This window comes from Equus asinus, chromosome 19 (genome assembly GCF_041296235.1).
Source record: "Equus asinus isolate D_3611 breed Donkey chromosome 19, EquAss-T2T_v2, whole genome shotgun sequence".
Taxonomy (NCBI): Eukaryota; Metazoa; Chordata; class Mammalia; order Perissodactyla; family Equidae; genus Equus; species Equus asinus.
The window spans coordinates 1,617,133-1,632,248 of NC_091808.1; the positions used below are offsets into that span (position 1 = coordinate 1,617,133).

General features: G+C 60.3%; 1 protein-coding gene across 2 annotated transcripts in view; it reads right to left on the minus strand.

Annotated features, from left to right (window-relative positions):
* CROCC2 (ciliary rootlet coiled-coil, rootletin family member 2) overlaps positions 1 to 15,116 on the minus strand; it is a 77,418-nt gene that overhangs the window by 12,221 nt on the left and 50,081 nt on the right. For both annotated transcript variants that reach the window (XM_070489171.1, XM_070489172.1), the window contains exons 22-28: positions 13,892 to 14,109; positions 13,042 to 13,201; positions 11,592 to 11,747; positions 9,482 to 9,839; positions 9,085 to 9,266; positions 8,130 to 8,250; positions 7,250 to 7,383 (exon numbers count right to left, since the gene is read on the minus strand). In XM_070489171.1, coding sequence (XP_070345272.1) covers positions 7,250 to 7,383; positions 8,130 to 8,250; positions 9,085 to 9,266; positions 9,482 to 9,839; positions 11,592 to 11,747; positions 13,042 to 13,201; positions 13,892 to 14,109 — 1,329 coding nt within the window. The remainder of the gene's footprint in view (positions 1 to 7,249; positions 7,384 to 8,129; positions 8,251 to 9,084; positions 9,267 to 9,481; positions 9,840 to 11,591; positions 11,748 to 13,041; positions 13,202 to 13,891; positions 14,110 to 15,116) is intronic.

Sequence of the window (15,116 nt, forward strand, 5' to 3'; positions counted from 1 at the left end):
TTAAACATTTCATGGTATTTTAAAGAGGCCCCAGACCACTTATGTGAAGCGTTACGCTCCTCTCGTAATGACTCACATTTTATGGAATTCAAATTAATGGTAATAATTGGATGGTGCGCCCTTATTGAGTATTGCCTTGTGCCCTGCTGAGTTATGTCACTTCTTGTGTCGCTTTGGTTCTAAGCCCCGATGCTGTAGGAGATGTGGGATGGCTGAGCAAACATCACAAACCCAGGCTCGGTTTGAGGGTTCACGTAGCTGCAGGAAGTGCGAACCCCAGCCCTTCTGACCCAGCTGGAGCGTTAGCTCCTGCTGTTCCACGGTGCGAGGCGGAACAGGGAAGAGCCTGGCTTGGGGCAAGGATGCAGGGCTCAGCGTGTGCCCTTGGACCAGGCCCCTGGCCTCAGTTTCCTATCTGTGACATAGGTGTGATGCAATCTCACAGGGTTCTTGCTGGGACCAAGAGAAGGTTGGGAGGACAGCTGTGAGGACGCCCCACCCGTATGGGGGCTGCTGTAAAACGAAGGTCTTGTGAATGGAGGGTGGAAAACATCTCAAGCACTAACACCCCGCCTGTTGCTCCGTCAAGAGCAGAGCATGCCACAACCTCCCCCACCCCCAAACCCATCCTCTGGGCCCCTGGAGTTCACATGCCTTTTATCCACTAGGTCACAATGGATCGATTCACTCGTCCACTGGCAAGCATCCCCTGGGCCCCCGGTGTGGGCGAGGCCTGGGGCAGCAGTTCCGGGCCCACTGGTCCTGCTCTCTGGGAGCCTCCGGCCAGTCTGAGGACAACTAGACTGGGAAGGCTGAGGCCCTCACTTTACACGGTGGGACTCACGGGCCCACACACGAGGCCGGAGTCTGGTGCCAGTTAGTGGCGGCCGGACACCTCTGGACTCAGCCCTGTCCTGCTTGCCTGTTTGGCTGCCCTTAGGCCAACCCCTCCTGCTTTGACCATTCTAGCGTTATAATCCGTTTTACCATTCTTTCTCAAAATTTCCTTGGAAAATCTCAAACCCCTACTCTTCCCTGTAAACTTTGCAATCAGTGTGTTCAGTTTCCCTCCAAACACACCACAAACAAATAGACAAAACCAAACCAAGACAGAAACAACAGACAACCAGCAAGCGGCGGACAGACTAGCAACATAAACACGGATCCATCCAGAAGCTGATCAAAAGCTCGTAACTGCCCCAGAGCCCCACCCTCTCGCCTAGGACTAGCGGTAGTGAGAAAAAGAAGGAAAAATGTGTAATTATTCTTTTAAATGACCCTTGAATTAAAGAAAAAACAAAAACTGAAACTCCTAGAAAATTGGTAAAAAGGAAAATAATTCATATCAAAAACCTATGGGACAGTGCGACACTATTCGCCCAACTGAGAAAATGTGATAATATCGAATGCTCTTACTGTTGAAAGAGAAGCCCAGACAGAAATACATGATTTGTTCAATTTAAGAAATCAGAAAAGTTACAACAAAAAAAGAGGCTATATTAATAGAGACAAAAGGCGAAATGCAGAAACTAGACAAAAATGAGAGAAGAGATAAACGTTGATTCTTTGAAAAGACCAATAAAACAGATGTATTTTTGGCAAGTTAGATTAAGAGAATCAAATAAAAATCTCCAACATCAAGGACAGAAACAGATACAGCTACAGGTATAACTCCACGTGTAAATAAAATGTTGAACAAATACATGCCCATCCCCAGCAATGCGTTTAAAAATATAAGGCAATGACTTCCAAATGACGAAACGGACCCACGAAGAGACGGAAACTAGAACAGACCAGCGACAGAAAGACAGTGGGGAGGAAATTAAAACGTCTTATTTAAGAGGACAGGAGGCACAGCATGTGTGCGGGCAAGCAACTTTTCCAGAAAGCTTTAACTCTTGGGCTATTTAGATGATTCCAGGCGATAGGAAAGGATGGAAAGCTCACCAGTTCATTTTACGAAGATAAAATAATCTTAACACACAAAAAAATCTGATAAATATGGCACCCTAAAAGAATACAGATGTGGCCATTCTTGACAAAACATTAGGAATCGACTCCAACCACAGCGTGGGCCCTGACGACCCGGGCGCAGCTGGAGCTGCCCTGCTCCGCCAGCCCAGGAGGCCGAATGGTTCCCTGACGTTGCTTCTAGAACCTGGACTGAAGCTCAGTTTGGGCCCTGGCGGAGAGTTCTCAGGAAAAGAGGGGAGGGCGTGCGACAGGGCTGGCCCTGGGGGACGCGAGGAGCTGGTGGGGTTGGACGTGGCAAGTTTGGGTGCTAGGAGGAGGCTGAGAGCCCCTCTGAGCCATGCAAGCTGTGACCTGGCTCTGATCCGAGGACGATGTGGGGCAGCCTCTCCCAGTGGGCATGTGTGGGTGATGCTGGGCGGGTGCCAGGCCCTCCGCCCGCGCCTCCCGCTGGCTCTGAGGCCCCCCGGGTGCTGCGCTCCGCGCGTGTCCTAACACCATGGGCTCGGTTCTGCATTGTTGACCTACTGAATCCCCAGGGTAGCCCTGGAAACGGGGAGGGATTTGCTCTCAAACAAGAATCTTACTGTTTGCATAGCACAGCCTACCATTTAATTAGAAAAATATGTTTTTAATTAACTTTCTCTTGACAAACACATTGGCTTATGTGAAACGGGGGAAAAAAACCAGTCCGTGAGTGAAAGACGTTGTGTAAAATGCAGCCCTTGCTCTAGCCAACGCGGGCGGCCTGGCAGCCCGACCTGGACACGGTGAGGGCAGCGGACAGTGTGGCCACATGTCCTGAGCACCCTGGCCATCTGGAAACTTCTGCCTGGCTTTGCTGTTAGTCAAAAGTGCCTGTGACCTCCGGAGATTTAGGCGTGTCTGAATCCTCCTCCCAGGCACCCACCGAAATGGCCAACAGGTTACAAAAATAGGGAAAACTTTCCTCAGAGACCAGGACTTTGAGGGTTCCTGCAAGATGGAGGGCAGACGGAACCACTTGCCCCCAAATAGGAGAAATGGTAATTGCCAGAATTCCTAGAAAGATCTGAGATAACACTGATAGATTTTAGCACATGCACTTCACTGAAAAATGGAGTAAATTCTGATCAAGCGAAAAAATTAACACATGTAGAGAAGATCTGAACAACGTCCAGAAAAGCCTGTGGCACCCACATGTGGAGACCCCAAGAGGAAACCTCCCAGTGCCCCAGGGACCCTGTTCCGAAGGCCAGGGCTGGAGGGGGCTGCAGGGATGTGGACAGGAAGGAGGGTCATGGCGGGTGGGGGATAGGAAGGCCCCCAATCTCTTGGTAGGCAATGCCAGGGAGGCAGAGGTGGGGGACTCCACCTCAGCTGTGCCCCTGAGAACAGGGCCCTCATCCTCCCCATTCCTGGAACAGAAAACTTCTGGGGAGGGCTCAGTACTGGCTCTGATGCCAGCTTCCCCACGGCTTCCCACGGCACCCCCTTGGCTCCCTCATCGGTCCCCATGGCTCCCCACGGCTCCCCCTTGGAACCTTTCTCTCTGCCTTTCATTTGGGTGCGAAACATCTAAACAGGGACCATGAAGTCCCCAATGGGCTCCCCTCTACTCCCAACTTTGCACAAGACCAGATCCCCTCCTTCAAGACGTGCAGAGGCAAAACTCACGACCTAAGTAGCAATCAACTGTGGTTTGAGAGACAAAGGCAATCCAAAGAGTCAGATCTCAGGGTCTCAAATTAAAAAGGGAATAGAGGTATTACAAGAAATGGGACTGTGTGTCAGAAAACGTTACCTGATATCCTCAAGAAGGTGAGGCCAGGGCAGGAGCCCGAGAGCAAACCATTGAGATAGAAATATCAGCACCTGCACAGCCTGCTGGCATGGAGGCAGGGAGCGGACTAGACACAGCAGACGGGCAGATCACCACGCAGGGTGAAGACCCGAAATTCTCCCAGGACTATGGGGGAGCTGGTGATGAGCAGGTGAAATTCAACATCAGCCAGGATGGGGCTGGAGAGCAGCCGGGGTGTGTGCATTTCAGGACAAAAGAATGGGGAAGAGGTGGGAGGGGAAGAGGTGTGCTTTAAGTGCAAAGAACTTGTATAAACTGCAGATAGATTTGATTCTGCACACGGAGAGGGCTCACATTTTGCACGGGCAAAAACAACAGAGGGAACAACTCAAATCAATGTTTCGGTAACATTTTGAATTTCACAGATAAATGGGCCTTCTGGCTTCCACTCTGGAAGAAGCAATTCAAATAACCTACAATCTCCCCATGTTTCTTGCAGGCATCTGAGACAGAGGTCCGAAATCTCCTGAAATTGCAGGTCCCTCCCAGAGAGATGGGATGTGAGCCTGACACACTCGCGTCATCTGCGTGCATGGAGAATTCTGCTGACACGTTCAACAAACTGCTGAGACCACATGTGGCAGGCAGAGTGCTGAGACGGCCTGTGACCTCTGGCCCCTGATGTTAGCCTGTGCTTATGTTAGACTCTGTGGCAGAGGGATTTGCAGATATAATTAAGCCTCCTAAGCAGTTGGCTCCGAGTTAACCCAAGAGGAGGTTATGCCGTGGGTCTGACTGAATCCCAGGAGCCCCACAGTCTGGTGGCAGAGGAGCAGCCATGAGGTCTGAGTGTCCCAGGTACTCGCGTGAGGGTCCTGCTGCTGCTGCAGTGTTATGAGAGCCTACGAAGAGGCCCAAGCCAGGATCTGGGAGATGACTCTAGAAGCCACTCTGTCCTCAGCCAACAGGCAGGAAACGGGACCTGGGTCCCACAACTGCAGGGAACTGAGTCCTGACAATGCCCTGAATGAGGCTGCAAGGGGATGCTTCCCAGGTCTTTGGGTGAGGGTGTGGCCCAGCCCACCCGAGAATGTGAGACTCTGCGGAGTGAACCCAGCCAGGCTGCATGGGACTCCTGGGAGCTCGTCAGTCTCTGGTAATTTGCTGTGTAGCGACTGAAAACTAATACACCAAGTGGGGGCTGCTGCTGTGAGTATAAAGCCCTTGGGATCTGCAGCCTCCTCATGGAGGAAGATGGGGGCGGGCAGGTCTGGAGGACGCCAAGATCCTAGAGCAGAGCTCTCTAGAGTCCCCAGGGCACAGGGGCAGAAGCCCTGCAGCTGGGGTAAGGGGGGGACAAGGGATGCAAGAAGGGGGCCTGTCCCAGGCATCAGAGGTCCCTGAGCACAGCCTGATGTGACACATTTGACTTCCCACTTAACATCGAAAATCAGAAGGAAACGCTCCAAGCCTGTCATAACACTTCCGCTATGTCTAAGAGGTAACCAAGATGGGGGAAAAGGGATGGCACCAGGATGCAGACACCACAGGGCAGGGGGGAGCAAGGAACCCCACAAGGAAGGACAGAACGGAAGTCATGAGGAAGCATGAAAAGCAGCAAGAATCCTATCAGTGACCAAAGAAAAACAGCACATAAATGATCACAAAACTGCTAAGTGGGAGAAATTCCCCTGGAAAAGGTAAAGACTCTACGGTGGGATGGAGACCAAAGCCAAGCTGATGAAACCATGGCTAAAAACATGAGGAGCAAAAGTGCAGAGGCCAAGGCCAGGGGAGGTGGGGGTGGTGGAGGATTCAAGACAACAGCCTTTAACAGGGCCCAAGGCCCCAGACCAGGACAAGCTGGACAGAGCGGCTGAGACACTTCCAATTCTGAAGAGCATGTCATAGAAAGCCAGAAACTAAAGCCCCTCAGAAATAAAAGCAGGCATTGCCAAAAAATTTGTAGTGGGGAAATTCCACACATCACTCTTAGTTTTGACGAATTCGGGAGGGAGGGCCGGCGTGCGATATTGAATGACGTGTTCATAAGGGCGGACTTAATAGGTGGTTTTAAAACGTGTGCCCTGTAAACAGAAAACGTTATTTCCAAACGCACATGGAACACACACGTGTGAACATACATGTGACATGGGATGCAGCCCCGCCCACCTCCCCTGGTTTCTCAGAGCCCCAGATCCCCTGGCATCTTGTGAGTGCCACCACCATCCCCAGCCAGGCACCTGGGCCTGCGACTGACCCGTCCAGTCTCTCCCCACACCAGCTTTGAAACAGAAATGCCCTCTTGGCCCACACACCTTTTCCAGGCTGAGCACTTCGGCTCTTTCTCTGCAGCCCCGCCTCTGCTCTCGGCCCCCTCCTCTGCAGAAGGCCCCTCCTCAGAGGCTCAGGGCCTGCTGGAGACCCGGCAACACCGCTGCCTGGCCTCTGAGGGCCACCAGGCTCCAGGCCGAGCTTGCATGGGGCAAGCGCAGCCCAGGCTTGGCGTCCGCACTGCCCTGAGGTCAGGCCTGCCTGGCCGGCTGCCCTTGGGGTCCTGTGGGCCTTTCCCAGCCCTCTGCTCCCATGGGCCTGCAAGGCCATCCTTCCGGTCGCTCATCTGGGCTTTCCTCCTCACAAGGCACCTGGAGAGGGGTGACCTGCAGCTCGTGGCACTTGTGGAACTGAGAGCCCCCACCTTCCCCTGTGTCCTGTTCAGTCCCTGCTCTGCCGTCTCCATCAGCCTCATCTTTCCAGCAGGGGACCCAGGCCCCTGATTCCCCAACACCTGGGGTGGCCTCCTGGGGGGGCCAGTGTTCCTCCTGCCGGGCACACTGCTCCCCAAGCCTCCCAGGTCCTCAAGGAGCTTCAGCTTTGGCCTCTGGGCCTGGGGGTGGGGCGCAGGGCTCCCTGTGAGCCGACCCCTGTCCATCCAGGCCTGGCCCCTACCCCTGGGCCCAGATTTCTTACCTGAAAACTGTGGCCCCCAAGGCCACCTTCACGACACAAAGTCCACGCTTGGGGACAGTTACCCAAGTTCATACTGTGCAACCTCCTTCCATGTCCGGGCAACACAGAATAAAGAATGGCCCTGCGGCAGCATAAATGTGACCCCACAGAGAGCTCCAAGGTGAGGCCAGTGTCACCCTATGCCTGTCAGTGTGGCCACAGAAAGAAGGACAGACGGGAGGCCAGAGGTCGGCCCCAGCTCTGCGCCTCGCAGGCTCTGCCACCCAGGCCGAGTCGCTCCCTGTCCAGGACTCGGTTTCCCCAACCTGTAAGATAAGGGCTAGGACCACTTCAGAGACAGTTCTGTGAGGGACGGCCCTGATGAGCTCTGTGGGACCCAATGTCCCTCGAGGCTGCCTGTTCCAGAGGTACCTGAAGCCTAGCCTGGCCCCAAAGCCCTCTCGGCCTCCTCCCTCCCGCCTCCCTGCCCTGGGATGTGGGGGGGCCGTGTCCCGCTCCCCCCAATCACCCCCCACCCGTGCCCACCTGGAGCCGCCGCCGCTCCCAGCTGGCTGCCCGCTTGCTCGCCAGGTGCTCTGTCTGCAGCCTCTGGAGCGCCTCCTCCTGCAGGGCCTGCGCGGCCCAGGCGCGGCTCGTCTCGCCCTCCGCCTGGCGCCAGCCTGCGGGGCACGTGGGGCAGCTCACTGGCTCCCAAGCTCTGCGCCCCCTCCCATTTCACGGACCGGGAAACTGAGGCTCGGTGAGTTTAAGTGACGGGCACCCACTCTGACAATCCCCTGCTCCTCCCTCCTCGAAGCTCCAGGTCCCTGGGGCGAGTCTGGGGTCTCAGCTCCCTCTGCCTGGACTCCAGACCCCTGCCTCTGCCCATCCTTCTCTCCCGCCTCCTTTCCTTCCACAGACATTCCTCCCTGGAACTCTGCGACAGGCCCTGTGCTTGCCTCCTGGGCTGACCCGCTAATGGGGGAAGGGGACAGAAATGAGGTGCGGGTGACCAGCAGGGCAAGGAGCTTCTCTGAGGAAGTGACATGAGGCTTAGCCCTGACGGGGGGGAAGGGCTTCAGGACTGTCTGAGGAAGAGGGGTCCAGGCAGTGGGCACAGCCAGTGCAAAGGCCCTGGGGTGGGAACAGCAGGAGGCCCGCGTGGCAGGAGGGGCTGCGGGCTGGATCAGGTGGGGCCTTGTGAGGTCTCTGGCCTTTATTTCTTATGATGGGGAGGCCACTGCTGAGACCACCCACTGGCCACCAAGTGCAGGATGTGCCTTGGGGAGGAAGCTGTTTGGTGTTGTCCCTGTGGCCCTGGCCTGAGCACCTCCCAGGACTGAGCCCTCATGGTGGCCAGGAGTGGGGCGATCCGGGGGACCCCGTCACAGCCAGTCCCCAGGGCAGGGTGGGGAAGGGCGGTCACCTTCCTCCGCTTCAGCCAGCGCCTTCTGCAGCTGCCGCATGCGGCTCTGGGCTCGGGCGCGCTCGCTCTCCGCCTCACTCAGCCGGCTGCTCAGGCTGGCCACCTGGAGGCGCCAGTTGTCCTGGGCAGAGGGGCCAAGCTCAGAGGGCAGCCCGGGGGTGAGCGGAGGGCCGAGGAGTTGGGGGGTGGAGGGGCAGCTTGTGGATACGCAGGACAGGGCAGTGGGGCGGGTGGGCTGTGGGCTGCAGGGAAGGCCGGGCCACGTGGGGCAGCTGAGTTGATCGACAAGCGCTGGGAAGGGCACGGAGGGGCTGTGGTGTGGGCTGGGCCCGAGTGGGCAGGTTTGGGGTATGCACATAGGGTGGGGAGCAGGGCATGTGGTGGCCCAAAGCCTGTGGGATCAGGGTGACCTGCAGGGACTGCCCCCTGGCCAGGACCAGGGCTGAGTGACTGTCCGTCTGTCTCTCCCCGCAGCCCCTCCCACCTGGCCAGTGGGGCAGGGGCAGCCCACAGGCAGCCTGGGGTGCCCTGGGGTGGCAGGATGGGGGGCACTCATGAGCAGCTGTGGGGAGCTCGGTCCCCTGTAGGAGGGGTCAGTGGGGACAACGAGTGACCTGGCCAGCCCCTGGGATGGTTCTTCAGGGGATGCGTGTGGGGATGGAACGCCCTGACCTGCACCCCATGGGCCTGGCTCCAGGGGCTCTGCTGCCCTGTCTAAGGAGGGGAGGTGGCCCCCAGACATTTGGGGTAACTGGGTTTTGACTGATGGTGGTATTTACTGCTATTTCTCACACCAAACCAAGGACAGTCTGGACACTGAGGTACCCAGGGGCCCATAGGGCTCTGCCAGGGTCTCAGGAGACGTGAGATGGATGGACAGAGGGACAGCAGACTGAGGGAGGGGCGTCTCCCTGTCTCCCGGAGCCCCCAGGGCGTGTCCTCCCCGCCCACTTACCCGCTCCCGCTGGGCGTCCCGCAGCTTCTGCACAAAGTCTCTCAGTGTGTCCCGCACAGAGGCCACGTCCACCTCTGGGCCGTGGTCTCTGGGTGCAGGCGAGGGCCATGGGAGGGGCGAGCGGGACCTGGTGGGGGAGCTGGCACTGTGCCGCCCAGAGTGACCCTCAGAGCCATCTGAGCCTGCGGGACAGTGACAGCCGAGGGGACATGGTGGGGACTTGGCGACAGACATGCAGGTGCCCTCTCTCCCTTTCTCTCTGCTGTCCCCACCCACAGGGAGCTTATGGGGAGCACAGGGTCCAAACCCTTCACTATGAGGCCCAGGGACCGATGGGAGGGCCCCAGGGGGGTGGCAGAACTGGGATAGGAGCCCACCGGATGCTGAGGACACTGACCTTTGGTGGGGGAGCCAGGCCGCTCAGGGGAGGTGGAGGGACTCCGTGCCCCCAACCCCAGGCCACGGCGGAGCGTGGACCACAGCCGGCCCAGCTGGCTCTCTGCATCCTGCCTGGCGCCCTCGGTGTGGGCCAGCTGCTGCTCCAGGCTGTGGACCCGGCGGCAGGCTTCGTCCAGGCGAGTCCGGAGGCCGTCAGCCACACCACCGGCCTGCTGCAGCTGCCCGGTGACGCCGCGGAGCTCAGCCCGCAGGCTCTGCTCAGTGCCCCGGCTCTCGTGGAGGCGCTCCTCCAGCTGCCTCTCCCGGGCCTCCCCTCCTGCCTCTACCTCCGCCAGCTTTCGCTGCAGCCTCAGGACCTGTAGGAGGGACCTGAGGGGCTCAGACAGGCCTCGTCCCAGGCCTGTCCGCCTCTGAAGACCCCGCCCCTGCCTTTCAGCCTCACCCCGTCCTCGGCATATCACAGCTGGGGGGACCTTGGACCTTCCTCCCAGTTCAGGTTTGGCAGTGGGGACACCTGTGCTCAGCGGGGGAAGGACACTCCAGGATCATGGGGCACATCCTGGCAGGCAGCAGAGAGCCCCACTGGCAGCCACATGAAGACCCCAGACAGGCAGGGCCATGGCCCAGGCTGCCCCTCCTATGGCTTGCCAGGGAACCCCCACCCCAGCCAGCCCCAGGCTTGCCTGCCATGGCAGGGCCTGTGGTAGCAAGGCTGGGTCAGCGCCATCCTGAGTCCAGGGCTGGGGAACCACCGAGGGCCTGAGCCACACCCTGCCCCAGGCTTCCAAGTAGGTGACCGCAGAAAAACCAAGTATTTCCAGCCCAGCACGAAACACACAAGGGCTGCGGGGGGGGGGGGGGGGGGGGCGGTGAGCTCTGGGGGGCCATTCTCCCGCCTCCCTTGGCCTGGGCCACCCTTCTCCTTTGTGGCTTCACTCCAGCCCCTTGGAAGCCCCCGCTCCCCATGCTCCCCTCCCTTCTCTTGGGGGCTTGGCCCGGGTGCAGAGGGGCCTTCCCTGACCCTCGGCCCCTTAGCAGCAGCCCCTCTCATCATCCCCAATTAGGCCACCCTGTCTGCTATTGCACCTGGCCATAGCCCAACGTGTCCCCAGCCCCCAGGAAAGCATCCCTACTCACAGAAAGAGCCTTCTCAATGCTTGTGAGTGGACGGGAGTGCACACGGGGACACCGCCACCCCTCAGGGGATGCTGGGGAGGAGGCAGCCCAGCCCTCAGCTGGAGGCCGAGGAGCCCCCGTCAGAGGGTTACCCCTGGGCTGCCAGGACGGCCTCGTCTGTCTCCCTCCCTGGGTGGCCACAGTATAACCACTCCATTCACAGAGGGAGGTGAGGGGCGGCGAGGTCACACAGGGGTCACGTGGCCATGCAGGTGCACGCATGTTTTCCCTGCATGGCGAGTGCTCGAGGCAGCCACTCTGTGCCTGACTTTGGGTCTGAACCAGGGACCCCATGCAGCCCAAGGCCCGGGGCGGCCTCCTCAGGCTGTGTGTGTGTGTGGGTCTGAGGCCACCTGGCCACGTGCAGCACAGCCTTGCAGCATACAGAACTGGAGGAGCAGGCCGAGGACAGAACAGAAGGTCTTTCGAGCTGGCGTGGGGGCTGTGGGTGCAGGTGTGGGGGGAGATGGGTGCGTGTGTGTGTGCGTTGGGGGCGTGGGGACACGTGTGCAGGCATTGAGAGAGAGCTCACAGAGAGTGTGTGCATGTGCAAGTGTGTGTGCACCTGTCAGGGCCGAGGGGACACGCGAGTGCAGGCCTGGGTGTAGGTGTGAACTCAGGGTCCTGAGGATCTTGGAGAATTAGTCATTTCGGGGCCCTCTGCCTCTCCTCAGGCTCAGAGCTCTCTCTGCACCTGGGCGAGACCCCGTCCTTTTCTAAAACACGAGACCCCTGGGAAACGCAGGGAGGGTTACCACGTCAGCCAGGTGAGTTCAGCCAGAGTCCCCTCCCCCTCCACCCTCAGAGAGCAGACAGACCCGCAGAGCGCACGTGGGTGAGAGGGCAGCCTGGGGCAGCTGGACCTCAGTCCCGAGGCTCTCATCGCGCCAGCCGCCTCGGCCGTCCCCTCCAGAGTTCCTTCAGCCTCCTACCTCCTTCTGGGCGGCCTCCCCCTCGGCCACCTGCCTCTGCAGCTCCAGTGCCTCCTGCCGACTCTGCTGCTGCCGCTGAGCATCCTGTGCGACCCGGGCCTGCAGACGGCTCACCTCCTGGCTCCTCCTGCGGTTCTCCACCTCCAGCGTCTTCACCTGGGAGTCGAGGGTTGCACTGATGGGGTTACCTGGGCCTCTGTGCTGGGAGGGGTCCGGTGGCCACTGGGCCTTTCCTGACCCCTGCCTCCGCTCACATGTCCTGGGGAGGGAGCTTCTCTCCCAGGCAGCTCACTGCCCTTGGGGAGGCTCAGGCTAAATCCAGTTCTGGGTGGGGGGCAGGTGATGCCCCCCCACCAGACCACACGCTCGGAGCTGCCTCCCTGAGCCACTCCACAGACACGCCTGGTGCCTCCTCTCTGGGGCCAGGACACTCTGTAGAGCTTGGAGCCCAGGCAGTGGTGGAGTGCTCCTGGGCTGGGGGGCGGGGCTGCTGATTAGGGAGCGTGGGTGGGGATCGGGGTTGGACTCTGAGGTCAATTTCTGGCTCTCACTTGCAGGGACCCTGGTCTGACCACTTAGCCTTTCTGTGCCTCAGTGTGCTCGTCTGGAACGGAAGGTTCTAGAACCTTCCTCATGGGATGGCTTTCTCATGAGGATCAAACTAGGGAGATGCGTGCAGACTGCCCGGTGCGGAGGGAGTGGGATGAAAGGTGCCTGTTCCCGCAGGAGACGTTTTACTGACCGAGCTGTCTGAAAGAACCTGACAAAAATGGCTCAAATGCTCCCATGTGCCTCCCTTTGCGAGGGGAAGTCTGGCCCCTACCCTGAGTGGGCTTTACACAGAAGGAATTCAGTGTAAGTGGCCCCTGACACGGGAAACTGAGGCAGAGAAAGGAGCACGCACCTGTACACCCTGAGCCCTAAGGTGGCCCACGCTTGGAGGAAGCCCAGGTCACTCGGGGACATGGGAGGTGCCGCCGCTGAGAGCCAGCAGCAGCCACTGGACCCCAGAGAAGAGGCCTCCAGCAGTGTGCAGCCCCGCCATGGAGGCCCCGCATGGAGTCTTCTCGGGGGGCCTGGTGTGCGCGCAGCGGGGCGTGGCCAAGCTGTTCCCTCGGCGCCTGGCTGAATTTCTGACCCTCAGAGTTCATGAGCATCCACATGGTTGTTTTAAGCCATTGACTTCGAGGCTTGTCACCTGTGTCCCCCAGAGCAGACTGAACCAGGAACCCAACCAGGAATCCAACCAGGAACCCAACCAGGAGTCCAAGCAGGCCCTTCTGCTGGTGGCTCCAAGTCTGGGACAGCATGTTCCAAAGGCACAGGCAGAGAGGCCAGGTCTGGGGCTCCTGCTCTGCAGCCCCGTGGGTGCCTTGGGGGGGGCCTGGAGACGGGGGCCAAGGCGGGGGACATGTCTGGGAGGCGCGGGGCTCCGGCACGGCTCCCTCACCTGTCTGCAGAGCTCCTGGAGCTCCCGGCGGGCCTCCCCACGCGCCTGCTCCGCCTCCCGCAGGCTGGCCCGCAGCTCGCCCGCCTGCTTCTGAGCCGCGGCTTGGGCCTCCTCCAGGACCAGCACCTTCTGTTCCTTCTCGTCCTTGGAACGCTTAAAACTGAGCAGAGTGTCACAGACTGGGGCCCAGGGAGCCGCTTGGGGCTCCAGCATCTGCCGTGGTGATGGTCGGGCCGCCCACCTCAGTCTAGGAGGTGGTCCCCATGTCTTGACTCTTCTGAGTCCCAAAGCCCAGCCTCCCTGGGGCTGCCAATGACCTTGGGTCCAAGGGCCCAGCTGGCCTGGCCCCTAGACATGTCTCCAGCCCCTCTCCTGACCCCCCACCCTGCCACACTGCCTCCCTCCAGCCACACTCCCAGAGGCCCGAGGACCAGGGCCAGCCTGGCACCTCTGCTGCCCCCCTGTGAGGGCTGCAGTTCCGGCCTGGTTGTCCCTCCCACAGGGGTCCTCCTAGAGCCCCTGACCAGGCCCCCCTGCTCCCCAGCCCTTGGCCATCTCCTGCTGGCCTCTTGGGGCCTGTCTTCCTGCTGGATGGGACCTCCCTGAGGCCAGGGAGAGGTCTGTCTGTGCCCCAGCCTTCCCCATCATGGGCCAGCACTGTTGACCCTCTGGATGGGCAGGTGGCACGTGGCTCTGCCTGGTGCATCCACCCCACTATTGTCTGGCCCAGCCCAACAGGATATGCCACATCCCACTGGCTTTGCCCCCGGTCCTCGCCACGCATGGCCCTGGGTGAGCTGCGGGGCTGGGAGGGCTCCCCAACAGTGGCTCCACAGGGCGGCCGCCATACCTGGCCTTCTCCTGCTCAGCCCTGCGGACGGCGGCTCGCAGCTCGGCGTTGGAGAGCTGCAGCACGTCCTTCTCGCGGGTCTCGTCGCCCAGTGCCTGCCGGGCCTCCAGGGCCTCCCGGCGCAGCCCCTCGCGGCTCTCCTCGCTGCCCTGCAGCTCCTGGCGCAGCGCGGCCAGCCCCTCCTGTGCCTCCTCCAGCTGTGCCCGCAGCCTCTCGGCCTGAGGGAGGAGCGTGTGGCTGTGGGGCCAGCTGGGGCCACAGGCCGGGGTGGTCAGGGGCCGTGGGTTGGGGGTCAGGGGTCATGGGTCAGATGCTGCTGCTCGAGGGACAGCCCCAGGCAGCATGCAGAATCTGGCTTTGGTCTGGCAGCGCCGGTGTCCCCCTAGGCCTGGGTCCCCAAGTGCTTGAGGGAGAAGCAGATACCTGCCTTTGCCCACCCGTGGTCACCTCCCCTACGACCGCTGAGGTTGCAGGGAAGCTCATGAGGGCCGGTCCCAGAACCCCGGCAGGTGACATCCAGACTCCTCCTGACCCTGAATTTGCCTTGCTCTCCCTCCCTGGACCCTGGCCACCGGTCAGCAGGGCATGTGTGGGGCACGGCTCTGCCCACATGTCTGCAATGTCCCCACCCTGGTCCAGCCGCCACTGCCTGACAGCCCTCCCCACCTGCTACCTCCGGGTACCCAGTCCTCTCCTTCAATAATGGTGTGGCACCCGGGGCCACTGCTGCCCTGGTGTGGGCAGCAGCACCAGTGGTCAGCCTCCTGACCCTGCACCGTCATGGGCACAGCCACTCCTGCAGCGCCCTCTCCCTGTCGGGACGGGAGGCAGTGGGGAGGGAGGGTCTCTGGGCGTCTGCGCCCTCAGAGTCCTCCAGCAGCGCTGGGGCCCTCTCAGGCCAGGCTGTCCAGCTGCTCCGGCAGGAAGTTCTCGCTGTCACAGGAGCGCTCCATGAGGCACTCCACGGAAGCGTGGGCCCCCCCAAACCCGAGGGGGGCACTCAGCAGAGGCCTAAGGTGGGAAGGCTCTGGAGCCAGTGGGAACCGCACGCTGCAAGCCCACCCTGGCCTCCGGCCGCTCCAGACCTCTGTGGAGAGCTTCAGGGGTGAGTCCTCGGCCCTGCCAGACCAGCTCCGGCCCAGAGCGGGACACCCACCATGCTGGAACCAGGACCCGTGTCCTCCCAGGCACCAGGGCCCTCCTCACCTCCGGGGGCTTCCAGGCA